The sequence below is a fragment of the Martes martes genome (assembly GCF_963455335.1).
Source record: "Martes martes genome assembly, chromosome: 2".
Lineage (NCBI taxonomy): Eukaryota > Metazoa > Chordata > Mammalia > Carnivora > Mustelidae > Martes > Martes martes.
The window spans coordinates 194,266,617-194,294,582 of record NC_137889.1 but is presented as its reverse complement, the minus strand read 5'-3'; the positions used below and the strand labels follow the sequence as shown (position 1 = coordinate 194,294,582).

General features: G+C 33.9%; 1 protein-coding gene across 5 annotated transcripts in view; it reads left to right on the top strand.

Moving 5' to 3' along the window:
* The window catches only part of LOC308339286 (UDP-glucuronosyltransferase 2A1), a gene marked incomplete at its 5' end in the record, with an annotated part of 66,185 nt that extends 50,590 nt beyond the window's left edge, over positions 1-15,595 (top strand). For 3 of the 5 annotated variants that reach the window (XM_080797790.1, XM_080797787.1, XM_080797789.1), the window contains 5 exons: positions 2,389-2,537; positions 5,500-5,631; positions 7,819-7,906; positions 9,185-9,404; positions 13,963-15,595. In XM_080797790.1, coding sequence (XP_080653916.1) covers positions 2,389-2,537; positions 5,500-5,631; positions 7,819-7,906; positions 9,185-9,404; positions 13,963-14,242 — 869 coding nt within the window. In that variant the 3' untranslated portion in view covers positions 14,243-15,595. The remainder of the gene's footprint in view (positions 1-2,388; positions 2,538-5,499; positions 5,632-7,818; positions 7,907-9,184; positions 9,405-13,962) is intronic. The other 2 variants (XM_080797791.1, XM_080797788.1) reach the window with 1 other exon arrangement.
* Positions 15,596-27,966: the final 12,371 nt, after the last annotated feature.

The following is a 27,966-nucleotide window of genomic DNA, read 5'->3' as shown; positions in this document are numbered from 1 at the left end:
CAACAACAAAAAATAATGTTTTTCAGGAGTAGGGTGGGAAGAAAAATGAATAGGCAGAACAGAGAGGACTTCTAGGGCAGTGAAAATATCACTATACATTATACATTTGTACAAACTCATAAAATTAACAACACCAGGAGTTAACTATAATGTAAACTATGGACTTCAGATGATACAATGTGCCAGTGTAAGTTCATTAATTATAACAAATGTATCACTATATTTGGGGATTTTAATAATGGAGAGTCTATGCATGTGTGAAGACAAGGGGCTATGAAACATCTCCACCTTTCCTTTAATTTTACTCTGATCCAAAAACTGTTCTGAAAAAGTAAAGTATTAATTTTTAAACAGTGATCCAGAAATTATACATGTTAGTTTCCTCACACATCTTCAAAAAGAAATTAATAACTTTAGCCTTGAAAGGTTTTCTCTAGATGTTTACCCAGCTAACATGACTTATCTCTGAGAAACTGGTAAATGTCCTCCACTGAAATTCACTCCTATCTATCTGGCTTACTGTAAGGCATTTTGCTATAAATTCAGGTTACCTCTAAGAACTCTTTGAAATTAAAAATCACCTTAGTAGACTACATATAAACATGTAGGTTTATAACACTATATTAAAACATTAATAATATTTACATGGTAACTCAATTTAATAGCTCATTTATATAATTCTCCACTGTGTTCATAATATGGCTTATGTGAATCATTTAATTATAGGAAAAGCTTGGTGGTAAATTTTAATTCTATATTTTGTTTTGTAATCCCTCAACATAACATTTAAATTATCTTATGAAATTATTTGCCAATATTTGCATACTTTTGTTCATTTTATTCTCTTTACTTTCCATTGACCTTATATTTGTAACCATGCATCACTGCTTCAGATATAGAATTTTAGTAAATACTCTAAGTATTTCTCAAAATGTGGTCTATAATTATACACAATAATTTTATCTAAGGCGTTGGTAATCAAGAAAGGACATCACACACATGGAACAAACCTCTAAAGTACTTAAATATATTGATGTAGAAGCTGTGAAGTGGTGTTTTTATCCAGTCTCTGGCAATTTCATCTTGAGTATCCTTGAGAAAGTCTTCTTCATTATCAAATTAAGACATTTAAATTTATAACCTCAGATGTAAATTCAAACACTACAAAACAATGAATCTAAAAAGAGGCTATCCAGTCCGTGTTGTATATGATCACCAATTTTGGTTGTAATCTTTAAGGAAGGAGAATTCTTCTATTATTTATTTATTTATTTATTTATTTATTTATTTGCCAGACAGAGATCACAAGTAGGCAGAGAGGCAGGCAGAGAGAAGGAGGGGAAGCAGGCTCCCTGCTGAGCAGAGAACCCGATGAGGGGCTCCATCCCAGAACCTGGGATCATGACCTGAGCTGAAGGCAGAGGCTTTAACCCATTGAGCCACCCATGCGCCCCAGGAAGGAGAATTCTTATATGAGTTTTTATTCACTTAGATGCAAAACATGTTTTCTGTGTCCAAATATGGTTGACTTGGTCACTTGCAAATATTCATTCTTCCCCTCTGTAAATCCTCTAAAATTAATACTTTGAATCTCCCTTTCAAAAAACATCACTTAAAGGTAACACTGAAATAACTATGATATTGATGATATGTATATGTATATGTGTATATATATTTCACATTCCAAAGGGGGTTGTATTGGGTATGAATTATTCAGGGAATTTCAACTAAGAAACTAGTGGCAAATCAATTGTGGTGGAAAGTGATGGGACTTGATTCAGGAAGATGAAGCAAACAATTGCTGGTAGGGTTCTTTAACTTTGTGAGTGAACCAGAGACTATAACAAGCCAGAAGGTGGAGATACATTCCTAATTAGAAAGTAGAAACCATTGAGAAGGAATTTGATGTTGATACAGTGGGGCTAATCTATTATCTACCATAATTGGAGAGAAACAGTGAGTATTAAGTTCATCAGTAAATGGAGTTCTGGTTAAAATTTTATTGAATTTGTTCTTGTAAAACTACACTTGCACATTACTTTCCCTACCCCAAAATCCTCTCAAACTTCCTCTTTGTCACCTCTCATCCTTCTTCTCTTACTTCCTTTTTCTTCCCTCCCTCCCTCTATTCTTCCCTCTCTCTTTCCTTTCCTTCCTTCCTCCCTCCATCTCCCTCCCTCTCCTCCTCTCTTTCTTTCTTCCTTCATTCTCTTTCCTTTTCCCTCCTTAACATGTTAATTTTCCCTTCCTTTTAACAGCTAGATGTGATAAATAATCTAGAAGACTTAGATTTTTTTTCTTAATAGCTTGTCAGTAAATTAGTGTAAATTACATCCCAAAAAGCATATATACTAATAACCTTCACATAATTTTTTTCATTTTCTCCAGGAAGACCCACTACGTTATGTGAGATTATGGGAAAAGCAGAAATTTGGCTAATCAGGACATACTGGGATTTTGAATTTCCTCGTCCATACTTACCTAATTTTGAGTTTGTAGGAGGGCTGCATTGTAAACCTGCCAAACCATTACCTAAGGTAGGTCTATTACGTGGAGGATTTCTTTTGTACGTTATGATATAATGTTGATTTTTCTTTAAAGTGTACTGCCTCAGCAACAGAGAAATGTTATTTATTACTCCAGCTCTACCTTACAAATCATTGGGATCTCTTATGACTGATATTACGTTTTTTGGACTTCACTTTGATATTTTGGCTAAAGGAAGAAGTGATTCAAGTGGCAAGTTAAAATATCAGAGTGTCTACAGTTTGGGTACTGGACTGAAGCAACAGGAAGCCAAAGTCCTGGAAATTACTTAGGAGATTCCTATAGTTTTCCTAACAAGCATGATGGAGTTATGAATTGGGACAGTTACTATGATTGCTTAAGTGATAAAGAGGCTTTCGTGAGAACTCTCACATAGATTCCAGAGTTTCATCAGTAAGAAGTAAGTGTTGACAGAAGACATGAAATCAGGTAGCACTTCTTGGATAATAGCAATTGTTATGATGATAAAAATTAACTTATGGAAAAACTTTTTTGAGATGAAAATGATGAATTCAGTTTTGGACCTATTCACTTTAAGGAGCCAAAGAAATTTTCAGGTGAATATTTCTAGTAATCATTTGGGTAACACAAGGTCTAAGTTTTAGCAAAGAGCATTAGAAACAGATTAGGAGTCATAAAAATAAAGAAGGCATAGGACTAAGAGACCTGAACACTGAATTCTTTCTTTCTTTTTTTTTTTTTTAAGATTTTATTTATTTATTTGACAGACAGAGATCACAAATAGACAGAGAGGCAGGCAGAGAGAGAGGAAGGGAAGCAGGCTCCCCGCCCAGCAGAGAGCCCGCATGCGGGTCTCGATCCCAGGACCCTGAGATCATGACCTGAGCCGAAGGCAGAGGCTTTAATCCACTGAGCCACCCAGGCGCCCCTGAATTCTTTCTTTAAGATCATGATGTCTGGTTTTTCTGAAATGAAAATGGTGCCACAACCCAAAGTCACCAACAAATAAATATGGACAGCCAAAAATGTTGGAAGAGGCCATATTGAGAAGTAAAAGAAAATAGATGAACATGGTAAAAAAATATTGTATTTAACTATCCTTATCAATAACTACTGTTATCAAGGGATTGAGGAGGCAGACACTCATTTGCTTGGGTCGTAGATAAGTGAACATAACCAACATAACCTCTGTAGAAGACTGTAGGTTAAATAGTGTTCTCAGGAGAGTTTTTGATTTCTATTTAGGGTAAGATGTATATTTAAGTTTAAATTTTATTTTATGATTCTGAATATGCTTTTCTTACCAGTGAAGTTATAGCTGCAGGTCAGCTCTATTGAGTGTTATTACAGCAAAAAATAAACCAATATCTAAACAAAGGTATAGAAAGAGGGCATATTTTTTGGTTCAGTGGATGATACCCCATGCCACACTATTATATTCATCCTCCCATCTTCACTTTTCATCTACACAATTTCACAAAACAATTCAGACCTGTTTTATAAGAGGGGGAAAATATTCCATTCCAAACCCAGTTACTAATACAAACATTTGGGCAATATGAACATCAATCACAGCTTATACCTCTGATGAAAAAAATTATGCCAGTCACTGCACACACAGAAAAAAAAGCAATGAGAGACAACCAAAACAAGAATCCAACTTCTAGATGTGTAAGTCTTCATATACGTGCATGTGCATGCGTGTGTGGACGTGTGTTTGTGTGTGTGTGTGTGTGTGTGTGTGTGTGTGTTTATTCAATCACTCTCTCTTAGGGAGAGGAATCAAAATGGCAAAATACCAGTTCCTGGGACTTCAAAGATATTCTCCTAACATTATCTAAACTAAAAGAGCTTTCATTTCATTTATGACATCATCCTTCCCTTAGTAATTTTATTAGCCTTAAATTGAGAAACACATTGATAAATAAATAATATAATTGAGAAATGTAATAAATATATTGAGAAATATTGCAGGGAAGCCACAAATAATTGCACAGGAAATGCATGACACATCTCTAGAAGTTGACATTCACATAAATCAGAATGCAGAAGTCCTCAGACCAGACTTTGCAATGCCCAACTTGCACAACTTTAAATGGAGACCCAGGGGATTTTATTTGTAGAAAAGTGTCAAATTAAGGTACGTCAGCTACTTGTGGGAAGGTAGAGAAGCACTGTTTCATAAATGTTATCATGATTTAAAAAATAGAAGTTTACTTTTAAGATGTATTACTATATATCCCAATTCTTTAAAAAAATCATTTTTAGCCCCATTAATCAGAAAAAGAATAAACATGAGAAAAATATCCTGAATGCCTAACAGGGAGTTAGACTGATTTATTCATAATTTATTGGATATAAACTGACATGATACACATTTTAAAAGTCTAGATAGGACCCTTTTTTGGGCTTCCTTAAAAGAAATATTTTTGAGTTTGCAAACATCTCTGCTGGTTCATAAAATTAAGCCTTGAGGGTAAGATTTCCATGAACCATGAGAAGAGCTGTCTCTTATTGCCTATTCACTTTGTATAATGGTTTGGCTCTATGCCTTTATTTGTGATCACTTATTATATATTTAAGCCACAGTTTTACAGAAACATATTTCCTCTTAAAGATACTAGATGGTTCTCTATGGCAGAAGACAGAACCAGTCTAACAGGGGCGCCTGGGTGGCTCAGTGGGTTAAAGCCTCTGCCTTCGGCTCAGGTCATGATCCCAGAGTCCTGGGATCGAGCCCTGCATCTGGGCTCTCTGCTCAGCAGGGAGCCTGCTTCCTGATCTCTCTCTCTCTGCCTGCCTCTCTGCCTACTTGTGATCTCTGTCTGTCAAATAAATACATAAAAAATCTTAAAAAAAAAAAAAAGACCCAGTCTAACATCTCTGACACTTCTTTGATTCTGCCTATTTAGAAGAATAGGTGAACTTCTCTGCTCTGCCGCACCCCCCCTCCACCGTGATCCTGTGATAAAGAGAATTTTATCCTTGTAGGAAATGGAAGAATTTGTCCAAAGTTCAGGTGAAGATGGTGTTGTGGTGTTTTCTCTGGGATCAATGGTCAAAAACCTCACAGATGAAAAAGCCAATCTCATTGCCTCAGCCCTTGCCCAGATTCCACAGAAGGTCAGTACAACTTTGGGTCCTGGTGAATAGCTGCTTTGTCAGTTGGAGTGAAAATGTGACTAACAGTACTTTTTCTAGATCAGAGCTGAAGCACTGAGCATAACTGATACCACCCTCAAGGGAAAATTCCTTAAAACATTAAAATGGTGTATTGAGGTACATTTAATCATTTGGTTAGTAAGCCTTTGCATTACTATGGAAATACATCTTCTTATACGACCATTTATTTTCAGTGAATTAGAGATGAAAATGTTAAGATCCCGATAACTTTTTACTATTTGAAATCTTATGACCTGCATTGAGTACTCCCCCAAATTCTCAAGTGTGTTAGCTCCAAGGCCCAGGAAAAGAGAGATGTTACACACAGAGCAGATAGGAATTATGGTCAAGGGTATATTTTATATTTTTAAGTTTTATTGACAACATATCAAGATCTAGTTGATTTAGAAGTAGAAGCCTAATCTTTCTACATTGAAATTTCTACAGTTAAAAACAGTTAAAAATCCCAATATTATTTTTATCAAACAATATATATTTTCTGATTTATGATATTCAATTTACTTTAATTTTGCTGTCATTATAGTTCCAGATTTCTACTCTTTATACACACCTACTTATGGAATACCCTAGAACTTTTCATGTTGGTATATTAGTTCAAATATATAAAACTCCATAAAGATGAGCATACTAATTAGGTCTGTTAAACCTTTGAATTTTTATTTCTAAACTTTTTTTTAAAAAAGTTTGCCACCTGAGAATATGGAGGAAAAGGAACTCTCTTGCACCGTTGGGAATGCAAACTGGTGCAGCTCCTGTGGAAAAGAGTACAGAGCTTCCTTAAAAAGTTAAAAACAGAACTACTCTATGATTCAGTAATTGTGCTACTGGGTATTTACCCAAAGAATGCAAAAATACTAATGCAAAGGGAAACATGCACCCCAATGTTTATAGCACCTTTGCAATAGCCAAATTATGGAAGCATTATATTTATCCATGGACAGATGAATGGATAAAGAAGACATGGCATTATGTAAGTGCTGAACCACTAAATTCTACTGAAACCAATATTACACTACACTATATGTTAACTAGCTAAAATGTAAATAAAATTTTGGAAAAAAAAAGATGTTGTATACATGCACAATAGAATATTTTTTCAACCATAAAAAAGAATGAAATCTTGCCATTTGCCAAGACATGAGTGGAGCTAAAGAGTATAATGCTAAGCAAAATAAGTCAAAGAAAGACAGAGTCCATATGATTTCACTCATATGTAGAATTTAAGAAACAAAACAAATGAGCACGGGGTGGGGGGGAGAGAAACAAAAAGAAGAAACAGACTCAATTATAGAGAACAAAATTATGGTGATTAGAGGCGAGGTGGGTGGGGGGATGGGTTAAACAGGTGATGGGGATTAAGGAGTGCATTGTCATGATGATCAGTGGGTGAAGTATGGAATTGTTGAATAAAATAAACACTTAAAAATAAGTTTACTATCTATTAATATTTAATCTGAACTTAGTCTTACAGAGCTCCCCCCACCTGCAAAAAGTATATAACAAAAGGCTAACATCCTAACAAGATACTTCATTAAAAAATGAAATAAAGCAAATTTATTTCCTCCCTCGAAAACTATAGAAAGGGCTAGAAAAAGAAAGAGGAACGAAGGAAGGGAGGAAGGGAGGAAGGAGAGGAGGGTAGAGGGAAGGAGAGAGGAAAGAAGGAAAGACAATCATTCAACAATCAGACAATAAAAATTTAAAGCTAATTATATTTTTGGAAAGCATTACAATTGAAAGATGAAAGTTAGGATAGCCTTATGACATTAGTAAATTCACATAATATTCATGTTTATTTTAATGCTTCTTAACCCCCCATGCTCTGATTGATGAAACTAGTCTTTCTATTTTATATACCTTCACTTATAATCTCATACCTCAAAACTTTTAAGTGATAAATATAAAAATGATAAAACTATACATAATAGACTATTAGTTCAAGCCCTTTTTGACAGGGTTGATATAAACAGACCTATTATATCTCCGTGTTTGCAAACTAACCCTTATGTCCATTTCTCTCACTATCACATAAAGTAGTAGCGGGCCACATGATTTATAAACTCTACAGCATTAAGATGACCTTACTGTGTGTTTTTACTTGCAAAATTAAAGCACTGTCTTTGACAGGTTTTATGGAGATATAAAGGAAAGAAACCAGCCACATTAGGAGACAACACTCGTCTCTATGATTGGATACCCCAAAATGATCTTCTTGGTAAGACTGAGGGAAAGAAAAACTGTACTTTTGGATAATGGACAAGTAAAGCAACTGTTCAACAGCAAATAATTCAATAAATATTTAAGAGTTAAAAATGTCACATTTTAGGTTAAAATAAAAAAACACAAAAAACAACAAATGTTTGATATGAGAAAAAAGAACTCTCTTGCATTGTTGGTGGGAATGAAAACTGGTGCAACCACTGTGGAAAACAGTATGGAGGTGCCTCAAAAAGTAAAAAAAAAAATAGAACTACCCCACGATCCAGTAATCACACTACTGGGTATTTATTCAAAGAATACAAAAACATTAATTTAAAGGTATATAGGCACCCCTATATAATAGCAGCATTATTTGCAATAGCCAAGATATGGAAACAGCTCATGTCCATTGACTGATGAATGGATAAAGAAGTGATATAGATAGAAAGATGACAGATTAGATAGATAGATAATAGATATATAAATCTATTGATTGATCTATATATGTAAATAATATTATTCAGCCATCAAAAAGTTTGCATATGCAAGGAAATGTATGAAGCTAGAGTATAATGGTAAGAGAAATAAGTCAGAAAGATAAATACTACATGATTTCACTAATATGAAGAATTTAAGGAATTACAACAACACAAGAAAAGAGCAAAGGAAAAATAAAAGAGAGAGAAAGATAAATCAAGAAACAGACTCTTAACTATAGAGAACAAAATGATGGTCATCAGAGGGGATGTGCATGGGGGGATGGATAAAATAGGCAATGGGGATTAAGAAGTGCACTTGTGATGAGCACTGGGAGATGTATGGAAGTGTTGAATCACTATAGTGTACGCCTGAAACTGACATAACACTCTATGTTAACTGTACTGGAATTTAAAATAAAATTTAAAAAAATAAATAAAGCTAGAAAAAAATAAAATATCACATTTTACTTGCAGTTTAGTTTTAAAGCAGAAATAATTTGAAAATTGACAGTTAATTTTATAGATTCAATGCTTTCTTTGATTCACAAAAGAGCATTTCAGTTAAGACTCTCATTACTCTTCAAGTTTCAGTCTCAGTTCAGATATTTCTTCCTCAGTAAAGTCCTTCCAGACAATGCAGAGAAAGCTAATTCCTCCCTACTTTCCTGGGGTCATAGTTTTCTGAGATAGCAAGAGCCCATGTGCTCTCAGAAGAAAATGGTTTCTTTGTTGAGTTAATCCGTAATTTTCCCCTCTCTCTCTCTAAAGTTCTGTTATTTTATTATAATGAAATCCTCATGCAATTCCTAAACTAGGTCATCCCAAAACAAAAGCTTTTATCACTCACGGTGGAACCAATGGGATCTATGAAGCTATTTACCATGGGATTCCTATGGTGGGAGTTCCTATGTTTGCTGATCAACCTGATAACATCGCTCACATGAAGGCCAAAGGAGCGGCTGTGGAGGTGGACATAAACACAATGACCAGTGAAGATCTGCTCAATGCCTTGAGAACAGTCATTAATGAACCTTCGTAAGTACTACTGTTCTTAAAGGCTTACCATTGATTATGCTACCCATCATACTTGGAAGTGTTCAATGTCTCATGACTTTGTTAACAGATTTAATTTCAAGTAACAACTATAACATGACCAATATGAAAACCACTATATTATTTCATTTTCCAAACATTGAAGTAATTTGCTGAAATTGGGGAAAAAATACTATTCAAATATTTTATCAACGCTTTTTTTTCAAAATCAATCATTTTAATGATCACACAAATTCTTAGACATTTTTTGAACAATCTGCTTGTTCATATAGACACACATATATATATACCTATTTAAATATTATAACCATTCAGCAAGTACAAAACTGGAAGTGATAATTCACTTTGATAATGATAATTCATTTATCATTCAAAAATAGCCATCATTAACATTGACTATATATCATTCATCAGTATATGCATATACACAGGGAGGAGAGATACTGAGTAGGTAATAACTTTATAAATACTGGTTATTACTATGTATGAATTCTTAAACAAAATTTTGAATTTTGTCTTAAAGATTAATTGAAATGGATCTATAAACTATATTTAACTTTACGTACATATCATTATATCTTATTTTTTTCTCTGAAAAATCTCATCAAGATTAATAATTAATACTTGAATCCAGTTTTAAGTTTTCATTTTTATGTATTTTTGATTTTAGCAACAGTTGAACTGCCATAGAAATAATATCATTTCTAAAAAATAGAAATAATCTCATCTCTAATATGTATTACTTAAGATTTTAATTTGTCATTATTTAACCACTCATTTTCCTCAAATTTAGCTTTTTTGCTTTATCTAAAAGGAATCAATATTTGCCATTAATTCTGAGATTCTTTATTCTAAAATATTTTAGATTCATTCTTAACTGAATATATTATATGGAATTTCCTTTCAATAAAGACTCACGGATATTAAATTTCCTGAGATCAAGTTTAGCAATATTTTCTGATTGCCTTGATATAAGAATGATATCTCAGGGCTCAGTCATTAAGCATCTGCCTTCAGCTCAGGACCAAGCCCTGCGTCGGGCTCCCTGCTCCATGAGCCTGCTTCTCCCCTTCTCCCTCTGCCTGCTGCTCTTCCTGCTTTTGTTCGCTCTCTGTCAAATCAATAAATAAAATCTTAAAAAAAATGAAAAGGAAGATATCTCACTTCTCTGAATATAAGATCTCTAGCTCTCTCTTTTCTTCAGAATTGTGTAAATATGACTCATGGTCTTCTGGCTTTAAATCCTTCTATAGGAATTTGAAGCCTGCCTGATCATTTATGTTTGTTTCTTTTTCAGTCTGGAAAAAATAATTTTTTTTAAAGTGCAGAAACCTAATTAATGATGTATCTTGATAAGTTATTTTCTATATTTTCCCTGGGTTATAGTATTTTTTTAATACTGTTAATTTGGAATAAAAATTATTTTTCTTCTCAGAAATTTTTTTTTGTTATTTATCAAAATGTTTATTGGTTCCACTTTTTATGTCTATTTCAGAGACACCAAATTTCAGCATTCTATATGTTAAAATATTTTGGTTCTTGTTCTCTATCATTTTCTAAGTGTCCTAATCATTTTCTACTTTTCTTAATCCACTGGGATTTCCTCAGTCCATTAATTAGTAAATTTACTTTTTTGACATTAGAAAATTACAGTTTCTAATTTCATTATTAATCCTTAAGAGGTATTTTTGCCAATTTATTTCAACAGCTCACCTATACCCTTTATCATCAGTTTTTGTTTTATAACCTAATTTTTAAATCTTTTATTCATAACCCCTGCATTCTTTTTTTAGAAGATTTTATTTATTTATTAGACAGAGATCACAAGTAGGCAGAGAGGCTGGCAGAGAGAGAGGAGGAAGCAGACTCCCTGCTGAGCAGAGAGCCCGATGGGGGGCTGGATCCTAGGATGTGGGACTGGATCCCAGGACCCTGGGATCATGACCTGAGCTGAAGGCAGAGGCTTTAACCCACTGAGCCACCCAGGCACTTCAAACCCCTGCATTGTTATTTTACTTCAACTCTCCTCTTTTTTGAACTATGTATTATGCCTAATTACATTCTAAGCCATTCATTTTTTTATGGTTCTTTCCTAATATCATATGTTATCAAGGCATATTTTTCATCTAGATTTCCCAGTATTTACTCTGAATGTGTATAAGTAAGTGCCTTATATTTAAATTTGTTTCCACATTATCTCAGACTCAATTATTTTCATTGAGAGGCAAAACTCAAAGGATAGTTCAAACATTCCATTTGTATGACCGAATGCTGGAATTCAGGAGGTAGGTGAGAAGGCCAACTCAAATGCAATTTTGTGTAGTTTTTTTTTGGTGGAACTAATCTATGTAAAACCATCTATTCTAAGCCCTAATTGCAGAGTGTTTTAGACAAAAGGGTCTATGTATTGCTCCCCAAAAGGGAAATTTTGCCTTGATTTCAAACTAAAAATTCAGTGCTAGTGGTCTGTTGCTCCCTCTCACACACATTCCAATCAAGTGATTTTTATTAAGATGAATGTTTAAGCAGCGCTTGTGTGGCTCAGTGGTTAAAGCCTCTGCCTTCAGCTCAGGTCATGATCCCAGGGTTCTGGGATCAAGCCCCGCATTGGGCTCTCTGCTCAGCAGAGAGCCTGCTTCCCTTCCTCTCTCTCTGCCTGCCTCTCTGCCTACTTGTGATCTCTCTCTGTCAAATAAATAAATTAAATCTTTAAAAAAAAAAGAATGTTTAAGTCATAATTTTTAAAATATTATAGATACCATTATTTCAGGAGCTGGAACTAGTGTTAAGAACTTCAATTAGGCTGACTATGATTTTCTGTTTCTCGTAAATGATGATCTTGATATCTAATGCATTAGACTATTACTGGGTTGTTACTGCTGATAATTTGGTTCATTTTACTAAATAAGAGTAAGTTCTGTAATTTTTCAGAACTGTACCTTATTTCATGGAATGCCATTAAATTTTATTATTGATTTGAAAACTATTGATGCAAAATACAGAACCATAAATACTCAGGATTTTCCAATACCTAAAATTATTTATTTTAAAATATCTTAACATTAACTGTAAAACTAATTCTTACTCAGAAATCATCTGAGAACAATAGAGTTTAGTATAGAGTGTATATATGCATGTATTTGTGTTCCATTTATTACTCCTTAGTGGAATTCAGGAACATAAAAGATTACACTTAAAAACATAAACCATAGTAATTTTAATTATTTATAATATTTTAAGATAACAGACATATAACATTAGTGTAAAATAAAATTTTAAATAATTATTTTAAATATGAGCATAGACCTTTCTTGTCTTACTTATAGGAAAGCATACTTTATTTTTATTTAGATTCACAAGTAAAAGTTTATCTAGCTAATATATATGTATTTCAGATTTTAAATCTCTAACTATAAAGGGAGAAAAACCTGAACAAAAATATGATTTGGAAAGACAGGCTTTTATTGCCACTGTAGTTTGTCTGGAATGTTTTAGGGTGAATCAGGTGAAATTACTGCTTTAACCCTATCTGTATTTCAATCCAATTAAAAGAGTATGACTATTCTTTCTCACTGCACGCATAAAAGAACACAAGTAAATTATTCCCTCCTACTGGATCTAGCATATCATGTTCACTGGTGAATGATGATCACACTTCTTCTCCAGTTCCAAAAATGGCTAACTCACACCAGGACATCTCTTCACAAATCACTTACATTCCATCATCTTCATGTCCCCAAGCTGGAAGCCTTATTTATAACAAAACCAAAAGGAAATACACTAATTCTGGCTCATCAACTAGGAAATGTCAAGTGAAGATAAAACCTGCCTTTCAAACACATACCATAACCATTATTGTTTGAGAGATTAAACTCCATATAACCATTGCTACTTTGATGCCTCATTGATTGGGGACTCTAATTCTAGTAAGATATTTCTATTCATAAAAATTCAAAGTTCCATATCCTCGCCATTTCCAAAATTACCCTAGTATCTTTACCAATCTTGATATTACTAATATAGACACCGTCCTTTGCATTACAAAGACACAATGTGTACAATGGGGGAATTATCACAGTGCCAAGATATTAGACCCTGCAGAAATGGTTTACTAATGTCAATTCTCAGCTTCTTGTCTGTAATCATGAAGTAGCCAGAGCTTAAAAACCATGTTTATGGAACTTCCTATGAATATTTCTGCACAATATTGGGTTATTCAGTCTTGATTTTGGAATGATCCTGGAAACTACACACAATATCAAAAGTCCTCCTTGGAAAAATTGCGCCATACATGTGCAACACACTCATTTCATTTTTTATGTCTGCATTTCACCACATTCGGTTAAGAATGTATTTCTTCTACGTCCTCCTTTCACAATTCTTAAGATGCTATGCAACCAACAAATTTCAGGTCTCAGCAAGAGTGAATTTTTTCTCAATTATTATCTATGTTCTTTGGCTTACATAACATAAAACATGTATCAGGTATTACCCATAATGAAAACAAAAACTCTCTAATTTCTCTATTTTTGCCTACCAGTTATAAAGAGAATGCTACAAGGTTATCAAGAATTCACCATGATCAACCTGTAAAGCCCCTGGATCGAGCAGTCTTCTGGATTGAGTTTGTCATGCGCCACAAAGGAGCCAAGCACCTGCGGCCAGCGGCTCACAACCTCACCTGGTTCCAGTACCACTCTTTGGATGTGATTGGGTTCCTACTGTCCTGTGTGGCAACTGCTATCTTCTTGGTCACAAAATGTTGTTTGTTTTCTTATCGAAAATTTGGTAAAACGGGAAAGAAGAAAAAGAGGGAATAGATCTTTCTAAGTGTGGCAAAGGCCTTGATGGGCAATCCTGTTCATTCTAGCCACAGTGACCTTAATGAAAACAGATTATCTCCATCCCATTTTCAAAATTCCCATTCTTCTACCTTAGCCTAGAGATAAAGCCTGGAATTCAACATGATCATCAACTAGTGAACATGTCCCAGTCTTCCTTTGTCTTTCCCCAGTTGTCTATACCCTCTAATTTTTCTGACACAGGGACACTAATGATTGTATGACTCTTCTATTTCATTATGCTTAACCTTAAGAATATGCTGACTAACAATAAGCTGAATCCTGAGGAGTGCACAAAATGTTAGTTGAATGTGATGGATGTAGGGAATATAGAAGAATAAAATTCACAACTTCCCCAAGAATATACAAATCAAGGAACCACCATAGAAGATTAGTATGCTATAAGAAGAGTGATTATTTCTTTTTCCATAAAAAACAAGTCCTTCTGCTTGTCCAAAGTTATTGGGGTTAGAACCTAAATTGATAATAACTGTTATAATGCATCAAAGTAGGGAAAGTCTATAAATTCCATTCAGTACATAGATAATTATGGCCTGTGTACCTGCCTGCAATCAACTAACACTCTTGTGTGCCTTTTAATGCATGGGTCTGGGGACTGCCCTCAAACAAAAGAGATTGATTGAGTTATTATTTTTTCTCAGGGACAGAGAATGTCAGCAATATGTTAAAGGTGACCAGATCATTTATAGAGGAAATAATTAAGAAATATAGAAAAAATTATATGAAAATTTTAATTAACAGTACATTGATAACATTAAAGTTAAGTGTCAATTTATTATATTGAAAAATCACTAATGTCCATAATCTATAATCACTCTTTATAATAAAAGATTTAGTTTTCTAACAAAAACAAATATTTACTTGGAATGTAAGATCATTGTATTATTTTTCAGTCTGTATCATTTACAAATTTAAATTTATCAATTATTATGCAAGGATGTAAGATATTAGCAGATTTGCTTGACTAATGGCATGCTTTAGTAAATATTTATCATGAAAACACTAATTAAAATTCATATTTGAATCAGCTCTGCATTAATTTAACAAATGAAGGCTGTGTTTTCTTTACCCCTTATAAACTTAATGACATATTCTAATGAAAGTTTTAATTTCAGTATTTCTTGTATAATTGAGGTGATAAATGACATCCATTGGCTTACTGAAAAATTTGAAATTCATATTCATGTTACTATGGCATATTGAAAATTACTTTCAATTTAAAAATAACTGGAGGACATATAGGAATATGTATTTGTTTTTAAATATGTACATTACCAAAAATGCAAATAAATTCTTAAATTTTTTTGTGAAGGTTAAAATGTATTTTTTAAATGTTAACATTTTTAAAAGGTGATTCATGTTGATGTGTTTTGACTTTTACAATTTGATTGCGTCCTTAGGAGAGTTGTTTATCTTTGCTTTATCCATAGTATATTTTCTATTGGAATACAGCAAATGGCTTAAGATCCAGTGAGAGGTGGACTAGCCATTCATGGTGTTGAGCACCACCCATTTGGTTTCTGAGACTGGCTACCCACAACACAGAGATTTGTTTCTGCACAGATATAGTCCCGGCTCACCTGCTTTCTTCCCTCCTGCTGATTATCTACAGTTTTCTTCCTTTGCCTGAATAACACTAGAAGGCAGCTGGCAAATATTCCTGGGTGATACCAACTGCATTAGTCAATCTAACTGCAGCATATATTTGGATAATAAACAAACAAAGAAATAAATAAAAATAATACACACATACTTATATACACAGTGAGAATGGACTTTCGTTAGCAGTCATTTGCAAAACTGTTCAGATGAAGAAACTCTCGTCCTTAATAAGCAGAAACCGAGTCTCATTAACCAGAGGACTGTTATATAGCTCTTACATTCTCAGACCTTGGAGCTATTCAGGAGGCTGCACTTAATACTTTTACTTATTTTGTTCATAGACATTCCTTGTTTCCCTTATCTTCTGGCAGCATCTTCTCTGGTTAGGATTCTTTATCTGATAGAATGATCCAAAACTTCAAGCACTCCAAATAAATGTCAACAGCCAAATTTATCTTTGGTATTTTGAACCCATGACCACAGACAAGAGAGTAAATCCTTCTTTGACTGAATTCTGAAGCAGAGGAACTCAAAATAATCAAGCTCAAAATAATTCACAGTTAGTAATCTAAGTAAATCATGGATCTATCCCTGGGGGCAATCATTCCTCCCTTGAGAAATGCAACTTCCAAACCACCTGTCTCCAGGTTGTAATAATGAAAAACAAACTTGTCTAAGGGAAATAGTAAGGCATACTTGTTAAGGGACTCTTTCCCACTCTCAACCCCTTGAGATCTGAACCCATGTACTCAAAGTAAAATACAAAAGGCATATATATTAGGTTAAAGATTTGAAGCATACACTGCATCCTTTAAGACAAGACCTAAAATATATATATATATATATATATATATATATATATATATATATATATATTTGTCTCCCAGCTAAAACCCTGAAAAGCTCTCATTAGCTAACAAGGAATTTGGTAAAAATCAGCAAATTCTATGAATATTAGACTGTTGCATTTCCTTCATTGTAAATATGTTCCCTGGTCATGTACAATGTTAATATCAACACCAATATTTTTACTAAGGTTTCATGAGCACAGTTTGTGATCTGGTGGAAATACCACAGAGAAGGTGAGGGGAAGATTTGTTATTTGGAAATTCTAACTACTTCTATGAGAAAAAAAATGGTGCATCATCTAGGATGGAAAGTGACCAATATAATTTTTCTGCTTTTTGACTAGCTAGAACCCTTGGGAGTTTACTATATTTGGAAGGAAATGGGGGCAATCCCTGCTATTAACAAATTAAGGTGGAGTAACCAAATGAGCTTTGGTGAGGTGAAGTCCATGCTGTGTACACATATATAGTTTCCACCCCAGTCTCCACTGCTCCTTTGTGCATGAGCTTTAAGATCAAATTCTGAAGGGTCTGGAAAAAGACCAACATATGCAGGACTGCTTATCCAAACCACCTTATTATTTTTTTTAAAGAGATTGTATTTATTTATTTGAGAGAGAGTGTACAAGGATGGTAGAGAGAGAAGGAGAGGGAGAAGCAGACTCTCCACTGAGCAGGAAGCCTGAAACAGGGCTCTCTCACAGGACCCTGACACCATGACCAAGCCAAAGGCAGATACTTAACTGACTGAGTCACCCAAGCACCCCCATATCACATTATTATTGAGACAGTTTGTCTGTATCACATGGATTCTGGAGGGAATTTCCAAAGAATATGAATATATTCATAATCTATGCAACCTCCAAAGGTTTATTCGCATACTTCTACCTCAAGCCTTCTTACATTTAAACTTCCCTCTAATTATTCTCAAATCTTTGACAAACCAGTCAATCCATTAGTCTTTGCCTATGAATCTATAGATCTGTAAAGCAGATCACCCTTTTTCTCCATAAAAATGGAGACATATTGGTATTCTACCGATTGTAAAGATTTTGCTCCACCACTAACATTCAGAGACCACCTTGAGGAGAGCTGTAACAATGGCTACTTTCTGCTGCTGTGAGAGTATCATGCGTACTCACACATAAATTGGGATGTATGAGAATGTCTTCCCTATTTTCATTTTGGAATCCTCCTGTGAGTCTGAAAGTGGGGATTGACAGGTTTATTTAAAAATACTGGTAGGTTACGTGGGAGTCTAAGTCACCTGCAGAGACAATTTACGCGTATTTCTGGAATTGCTCTGACCTATTCTCACTATATTATATCTGTTTAATTGTAGAATGTTGCTGCTAATGTTCTGTCATATTTTTGTTGTTACCATAGCATAGACCATCACAAGTAGCATGGTCATTTGGTGCCTATGGTTAGGTATTCAGTCTCAGCCAGGGCTCAATAACAAGTCAGGGGCTGTTTTTTCTATGGATGAGAGATACCAAGAAAATAGGTCATAGTTTTGTTTCAAAATCTTAGGATTTTCTTTTTGGAGTTTGTCAAAAGTATATTTAACATTGCTATCTGCTATAGCATGGAAGCTACCCTTGGATTTTCTTTTCTTTTTTTTGTGGTAATTTAAAAACAACACATGAGATTTACCTTCTTAACAAAATTTTAAGTATACAGTACAGTTTTATTAACTAGAAGCACAGTGTTGTACAACAGATCTCTAGAATTTGCTCGTCTTGCATAAGCAAAATGTTATACTTCTTGAACAGCAAATCCCATTGACCTATCCCTCCAGCCTCTGGCATCTACCACTCTGCCTTTTATTTCAATGAGTTTGATTACTTTAGATGTCTCATTGTAAGTGGAATCATGCAGTATTTTCCCTTCTATGTCTGACTTATTTCACTTAGCATAATGTCCTTAAGTTTCTTCCATGTTGTACTATATGACAGGATTTCTGTCTTTTTTAATGCTGAATAATATTCATATAACACATTTTCTTTATCCATTCATCTGTCAATAGACATTTAGGTTTCTTCCACATCTGGTTTATTGTGATTAATCCTACAGTGAACATGGGAATGCAGATATCTCTTTGAGATAGTGATTTCAATAGTGTTGGATAAACATCCAGAAAAGGAATTGCTGTATTATATTTAAAAATTAGTTTTTAATTTTTTGAAGAAGGTCCGTACTATTTTCAATAGTGGGTGCACCATTTTCCTTTTCCTATGTATTATATTACGTACATTTACATTACAACAGTGCTCAAGGATTTCAATGTCTCCACATCTTTGCCAATGCTGCTGCTGCTTTTTTTTTTTTTTTTTTAAATAATGACCATTCTAACAAGTGTGAGGTGATGTCTCATTGTGGTTTTGATTTGCATTTCCCTTATGATTAATTATGCTGAGAATCTTTTCATATACATGTTGGCCATCTTCTTTGGAGAAATGTTTATTCAGATCTGCTGCCCATTTTTAAATCAGATTCAATCACTCAGTTTCCATATGGATAACAAAAGTCACCTAAAGTGTTTCAACAGGGACATTTTATTTATTTTTATTTTTTTAAACTTAAATTCAATTAATTAACATATAATGTATAACTTGTTTCATTGGTACACATCTGTGATTCATCAGTCTTATATAATACCCAGTGCTGATTACAACATATACACTCCTGAATATCCATTATCTGTTGCCCCATCCCGCCACCCCATTCCCTCCAGCAACTCTCAGTTTGTTTCCTATGATTAAGAGTCTCTTATGGTTTGTTTCCCCCCTCTGACTTCACCTTGTTTCATTTTTACCCTCTCTTCCCCTATGATATTCTGCCTTGTTTCTTGAATTCCACATATTAGTGAGATCATATGAAAATTGTCTTTCTCTGTTTGACTTATTTCACTTAGCATAATATCCTCTAGTTCCATCCACATTATTGTAAATGGCAAAGTTTCATTTTTTGATAGCTGAGTATACCACATCTTCTTTATCCATCCATCTGTTGATGGACGTCTAGGTTCTTTCCATAGTTTGGCTATTGTGGACATTGCTGCTGTAAACACTTGGGTGCATGTGCCCCTTTGGATCACTACCTTTGTATCTTTGGGGTAAATACCCAGTAGTATAATTGCTGAGTCATAGGGTAGCTCTATTTTCAACTTTTTGGGGAGCCTTCATACTGTTTTCCAGAGTGACTGCACCAGCTTGCCTTCCTACCAACAGTGTAAGAGGGTTCCTCTTTCTCTGCATCCTCACCAATATCTGTTGTTTCCTGAATAGTTAATTTTAGCCATTTTGACTGGTGAGAGGTGGTATTTCATTGCAAACAAAGACATTTTAATGAAAAGAATACTTAGCAAATATCTGGACAGTATGAAGGGAATTAAATGGAATGGTGAAACCCCCAGACTAAGAACAGTGTAGGCCATACTAGCCTATTAGGCTACAATATAAAGGAAAACAGTAATGTTCTCAGAGACTGGTGAAAATAGGAACTGTGGAGTAAGAAACCAATGGCAAGAGATGTAGTAATGGAAGGACAAAGCAGTTGCTTAAAACAAGGTCCCAAGCCAGGAAGGGAACTGCAAAAACTATAATTGATCTCTTCCACCACTACCTGAATCCAACCAGATGCCACACGGCAGAGGAATTCACATGATATAGTCCACAGAGATTGGCCTCCTGAGACCCAGAACTAGAAAAGAAAGTTGAGGATAATAGGTCTTGGAAGATAAATGAAGAATAGTCACGCCATTTCAAGGCCACCATTGAGAACAGAGACAGAGAAATAGAAGATATAAAGTGAGAATAAGAGAGACTAGGTATAAGGAGTAAAACTGGGGATTTTATTGCTAGGGAAACTAGAAGATGGTGTTTCAAGAAGAAGAGAAAGAATAATTATGAAATTATTGAAGTATTCTTAATGATATGTCATGTAAAACCAAGAAACCTTCTACAACACACTAACTTTTAAAATGCACATGAGTTATCACTGAGGAGATTGCATCTGTACAGATACAATTGTTTACCTGAAAATCTAAACTTATTTAATTGAATAATTATAGGAATTAATAGCAGCTAAATAAAATAAGCAGATACTGAACATTCTATGAGTGCTTGAACTTACTGAATATAAACTTTTGCCAGGTATTTTGTTAGGTGATTTATACATTTCTCTAGTACTTAACTCCGTGATGCAGACATGTTCGTCTTAGAATGAGTAAGAAAGCCATATGCACTGAAGGTTATTTTGTGGGGACATATAATATCATAAGCAAAAAACAAATGTTTATATATAATTGGACACATGTAATTACATTTGTATAAATGTAATTACATTTCTATAAATTATATTTGCTAGTGAACAATAACTAGAATAACTAGAAATATGAAACTTAATTCAGTGTTTATTTCATTCACTCACTCAAATATTTTTATAAAAAACATGGTGGGATTTTGAAGAATCATTGTGTTATTACAGAGGATATGATAGTTAATAAGTTAAACACCCTACTTTTCTATATGAAAAATGACTAATTATCCAGACAAAGGAATTACAAGGATGGATATGAAAATAATATTGAGAAGTTTATGATCATTATGTCTTTCTGTATTTGTCTACCATAAACATGGCTATTCTTATTCACTTATCAACAGCATAAATTAGTAGATATGCCTTGTAAGAGCTCCTATTAGATTTTAAGTTTTCATAGAGAAAAGTTCAGTGAAAGGAATATATCCAGGGAAGAAAAGGAATTAAGGTGGATTCTGGGATTTCTACCTTGTAAATGTATTTGAGCAGAGTTGGCTTTTACAGAAACAGATAACAACGGGGAGGAACAACTTCTTTGAGATTAATATGCTGTGTTATTTTTTGAATTTATTCACCTTAAAGAGACATAGTGATGTTTAGGTGGAGATTTTTAGAAGTCATTTGGATAACACAAAGTATCAGTCTCAGAAAATAGCAAAAGAAATAGGTTGAGGGTCAACAGCATAAGGGAGACTTTATAGAAATGAGAGACCTAAACATTGGTTGGTTATCAGTGTGATGGTAGTTTTTTTTTTTTTTTTAAGGAAAAAAGAAAATTGTACAATACATTCAAAGTCTTCAAAAGAGGTATGTAGGGTGTTAGGGATTTTGGAAGGAAACAGTAACAGTATTGAGAAAGAAAAGATAGTAATGACAAATAGGGTAACAATACTGTATTTAGCTAATAATAGAGAACATGGAGAGGCCATCTTTTCTTGGGTTGTAGAATATGAGTAAAACCTCCTTGAGAAGGATGTAAGGTAAATAGTGTTCCTAAGAGGGCTTTCGGGTTTTTTTAATGACAAAATGTGTACTGATGTTTGAAATTTTATTTCAAGATTCTAAATATCTTCTTTTTACCTCCAGTCAAATTATAATTGCAATCCAACCTCCACTGAGAGTTGTTATTGTAGGAATAATGAATCAATACTTCTTACACATAAAAAAAATGAGATGTAACATTTTTCATGTCTCTCTAAATAATCTCTCATTCTAAAATATATTTTTCCTTCTACCTCCATTTTTCACACATAAATAAACACACAAGTTCACATGCACATATACATACTACATAATGATTCACAATTCTTCACACACTCATTTCCATTATGCAAGATAGGGAAAATTATACTCTTCCTCTCTTCCCAAATTCATCTGCTATTATAAAAGCTTGTGCAGTTTGAATACCCATAATAACTTCTGGAAAAACTTTCATTTAGTAGGGGTATAAATCTGTCAAATAAATAAATACACCCTTAAAAAAACATTTCTATAGTGTTGTCTTATCAAATTGATCACCATAGGGAAAAAAAAATCTCAAATAGATCATATTGAGTCCTAGACCTGCTCTGAGTTTTGTGTATTACACTTTACCTAATGATATTATCAACCTCTTGGTTATTGAGGCAGAAATCACATTCCACTCATATCGTTGTACAAAACCTCTAAAGCTCTAATACATTTTTTTAACCACAGATCTAATCAGTAAATATAAATTTCAACTGTGTTTCTAACATTTACTATTATCGGTCCATGTTGAAGGCTATTATGATCCCATGTTTAAATTATTAATCCACATTTTTAATCATTTCTCTTCTTTTAAACTCTTACATTTGTATGCCAATTTATGTTTAGCTGCCAGAACTGTTTGCTGAAGAAAATATTTGATCTTGTGACTGACTTTCTTTAAAACCTGAGTAAATAATTTTTGCCTAAAAATTAAAATCTAAAGTCATTGTATATCATTCAAGACTAACTTAATGTCTCCTATTTCAATCCAACTTCCTTCTATAATGTACTTCCCATGACTTTGTCTGAGCTCCACATCTACTGGAATACTTTCCGATATCCATGACCTGTTCCCATCCTTCTATTTATTGTGAAATCTGTCTTTTTGCCACACTGCCTACATCCTACCAGAGCTTTCACCTCGCCCCATGTGTTATCTGCCTTACTAAAGTTGTTCCTAATTGTTCCAAACAGGAACAATTGTGTTCTTCCTCTGGAATTCTGAACACCCTGGACTATTTATATCACTCTCGTCAAAATATTCCCCTAGGTGTCCAAACCTATTTAAGCAAACTAGTTGCTATTCCACATTGGGTAAAAGATATAGCATATATTTGGCTAAACCCCCTAGCACCTTTGGACATAGGATGGAATGGGTGTTAGTGTGTGTGATTCTGTGTGAAATATTAATTTTAGGGTGTCCTTATTTGTTGTTTCTCTCATTGTCAATCCAGAGAGTAAATGTGTCTCTATTTTATGTATTTTAAGTTCTAGAAGTTTGGAATAATTATTCCCAGATATTTTTGTCTGTTTTATTCTCTCAGTAAACATAAAACTTGCATGCAATGAATAAACTTTTTCCTTTGAAATTAATTTTTAACTTGTTCTTTTTCTAAACTGCCCATTAATCTCTGCATTCAGCAGCAACACAGTGTGACCAGTGCAGAGCAGCGTGTGAGGGTGCTGCTGATATGTCTGAGAAATGGACCATGGCAATTCTGCTGCTGCAGTTCTGCTCTGGTTGTGAATTCTGTGGGAAGCTTCTGGTGGTGGTCTTGTGACATGAGAGACTTAATGTAAAGATCATTCTGGACAGACACACAGAGAGAGGCCATGAGGTAAGAGTGTTGACTCCTTTATATACTCACTTCATCGAATACAAGAAGCCTTTCCTCTTGAACTTCAAGGTAATCCATTCACCAGACATCAAAACATTATTTGAGAATTCAAATAATAAATTTATAGACCTAGCTCTTAAAGTCTTGCCAAAGTAAACATCCTGGCAGTCAACAATAAAACTGACAGATTACTTTGTTGAAATGATTGAGACAATAAAAGTCCTATGTGAGAGTATAATCTACAATCACACTTTAGGAAACCAACTACAGTGCAATATTTATGGATCCTCTGATGCCCTGTGGAGAGCTGGTGGCTCAACTGCTTGCAGTTGCTTTTGTGATCACTTTAAGAGTGATCAGTAGGATCACTTCACCTGTAGGAATGACAAAGAGTGAAGAGTGAAGAAGGGGTAAATTATCCCCTTACAATTTCAGTTTACCTCTTGATAAGAAGTTTGTGCAGCATGAATAGCAGTCATGCTTATAGTGGTTTTGTGAGATTAGCACTGGACACAGAGATTGAAAAGCAATGAGGGGACAAAAACACTAATTCAAAGGGATACACACACCTCTATATTAATAGCAGCATTAGTTACAATAGCCAAGATATGGAAGCAGTCAAAGTGTCCTCTGACAGATGAATGCATAAAGATGTGGTACATACATACAATGGAATATTATTCAGCCATAAAAGGAATAAAATCTTGCCATTTGCAATGACATGGGTGGTGCTAGAGAGTATAATTCTAAGTTCAATAAGAGAAAGAAAAATAACATATGATGCTAAGTCCAACAAGAGAAAGACAAAGAACATATGATTTCACTCATATGTGAAGTTTAAGAAACAAAACAAATGAATAAAGGAAAAAAAGAGGGAGCAAGACAAACCAAGAAACAGACTTTTAATTATAGCAAGTGATGATGACCAGAGGAGAGGTGGGTTGGGGGATGAGTAAAATAGGTGATGGGGATTGAAGAATATTCTTGTCATGTTGAGCACTGGGTGATGTAAGGAACTGTTGAATTGTTATATTGTATACCTGAAACTAACATATAATTATATGTTAATTATCAAGAATTAAAAATAAAAACTAGAGAAAAGCAATGAGGGGTCCTCTGACCAAGAACTCAATGAATTTAGTATACATGTAAATATATATGTATATATCTACATATATAAACACATACACATATACAGATGATATATATATAAAACTTCATTCAAACTTCATATATTTGGGGACATGAATCAATATAAATATTAAGACAATAATTTCTGAGACTTCTGAAATATTCGCTAATATTAATAAAGCTAAAAGTGCAAGTTTACTTTCAACTTTGATGTCATCTCTTCTCTGATCACTTAATAGCCTTTAATTTGGGAACATGGTGATTTCAGAAATGCCACAAAAGTTTTCATTGAGAATACATGGCACATGTCTAGAGAAGATTATTCTTATACAATATGATGTGACTGGCCCAACGCCAGAGTTTGCAGCGGCCAACTTGTATAGCTACAAATGGCAGGGGTTTACTTTACAGAGACAACTAATATCAGTTCTGCACTGAGTCTCAATTTAAGGATATGTAACTCATGTCCACTGAATTGGGAGCTTTTATACATCAGGAAGAGAGACAATCACTGTCCCCTCAAAGTAGTTTATAATTATTGAGGCAGTTTAAATATGTTATCTCCTTTTATAATATGTTACTATATATCACAATTCTAATAAATATTTTCCTAGCCCTATTAATAAGGGAAGACTTAAGCATGAAAAAGTTACCATGGAAACCATATTTTTTAAAAGAGCAGATAACACAGTAATAATTTATTCAGTATAAACTGTTACGATAATAATTTCAGAAACCCAATTCAGACCCATTTCAAGGATTTCTTTTGAGGTGTATATTTTACTAGTTTGCAAATCACTAGTTTTTAATAAAATTAAACCTGGTGAGTAACAGTGTCCATCAGTCATGAAAAGTGCTGTATTCTTATCACCTAATCCTTTTGTATAATGGCTTGGTTCCATGGCTATTCAGTAATCGATGATTAAATACTTAAGCCATAAATTTTAGATATGTATATGCTTCTTCCTAAAGAGCCTGGATGGCAAAAAGAGAGAAAGAGAGAGAGAGACTGGTTGGCTCTAGGTGTTGGGTAAAAACAATCTAACTATGTCTCTGTCAATTCTCTTGAATTTTCATTTTATAAGTGCAAGTGAACTTTATTTTATTCCCTATGATGCTACATCTTTGTAATACAAAGAATTTTTTTCTCTGCAGGAAATAGAAGAATTTGTGCAGAACTCAGATGACAATCATATTCTGGTGTTTTCCTCTGGGTATAGTGATTCAAAATCTCACAAAAGAAAAGCCCAACCTCATTGCCTCAACCTATGCCCAGATTCCACAGAAGGTAAGAATAACCTTTGATTCTGCTGGGCAGCTATTTACCAATTGGAGAGTGTGACTAATGGTGCCTTTCCATTTAAAGGTTAAATCTCCTTTTACACATAACATAAAAGAGAAAGTATTAGTAAAAATTTGTAACACATTACAATAACATAGGTAGGCACACTTGAGCCCTGCCTACTGAGCCTTGCCATTAGTATGGAAATGTATCTTTTTGAAATCATTTGTTTTTACTAAGATAGAGAGGAAAACATTAAGCACACTGCTCATGTTTTAGTATTTGAAATCTTAAGGCCTGGGCTGACTTCTCCCCAAATAGACCTGAAGTACATTCACTTCAAGGACAAGGAAAAGGTAGAACTGACATAACAAAGAGAGAGCTAAATCATGCTCAAAATTATCTTCCACATCTTTGGTTGTATTAGGATTTGATCCATTGTAGTTGAGCATAAAAACAGAAGCCTACATTCATAGAGTCTTTCTAATTAATTAGCGCTTTCTAGAATGAAAATATAATTGAAATGCTAATTATAAACAAGATAATTTGTTGAAATATCAATATTAATGGAATATCAGCAAACCCACTATGCCATTCTAAATTTAATTCTAAAATTAAAAGAAAAAAAAAAGAAAAAAGAGGTAAAAAAAAAGCAGGAAGAAAAGGAGTGGGGAAAGATTAGCCAATCTGAAAGATGTTAGCTACACTTATGGTGAGCATAGCATAAGGTATAAATTTGTCAAATCATGATGTTATACATCTAAAATTAATGTAACATTGTGTGTCAACTATACTTCAATTAATAAATAAGTGATAACAGACAAAATATACACTTAATAGATGACTGATGCAAGAACTTTTTAAAAGTGGTTGTAAACAGTCCCATTCTGTCTTTCAGTGTTTACATCTATATATTCTTATCTCAATCACCACCTAAAGCAGGGTGGGTGCATAATTTATAAATAACTCTACAACCTTAAAATGTCATTATCCTGTGAATTGTGAAATATATGCAGTGCCTTCCACAGGTTTTATGGAGATACAAAGAAAAGAAACTGGCCACATTAGGAACAAATACTCAACTCCATGTTTGGATACCCTAGAATAATCTTGGTAAGATTATGGGAAATTAAAGCTGTAGAGTTGGAGGATGGATAAGATGAATAATTGTTTAACAATAAATTCAACTTATATTTAACCATTGTTAAGTGTTTCTCATTTTACCTCAGTTTTGAATGATACAATTAAAGATGTGTTCATACTTATTACAGATTCATGCTTCCTATAATTAAAAAAAAAATTCAGACAACACAGAAGGAATTAAGGCTTCCTTCTCCTGGGATACAGTTTTCTGTAGTAACGATGTGCCTAGCTTTTGTAGAAAATACTGTCTCTTTCAGTGACTAATCCCATAAGTCTTCCCCTTCTGCCTCTAAAATCCTGTTAACCTATTACAATGAAATCTTCACCCACTGTTAATTCTAACCCCAAACTAGGTCATCCCCAAACCAAAAGGTTTCTCACTCATGGTGGAATAAATGGGATCCAAACACCTGTTCATCATGAGGTCCCTTTGTGAGGGTTCCCATGTTTCCTGATCAGCATAATAACATCCTCCATATGAAAATCAAAGGAGCCGCTATGGAGGGG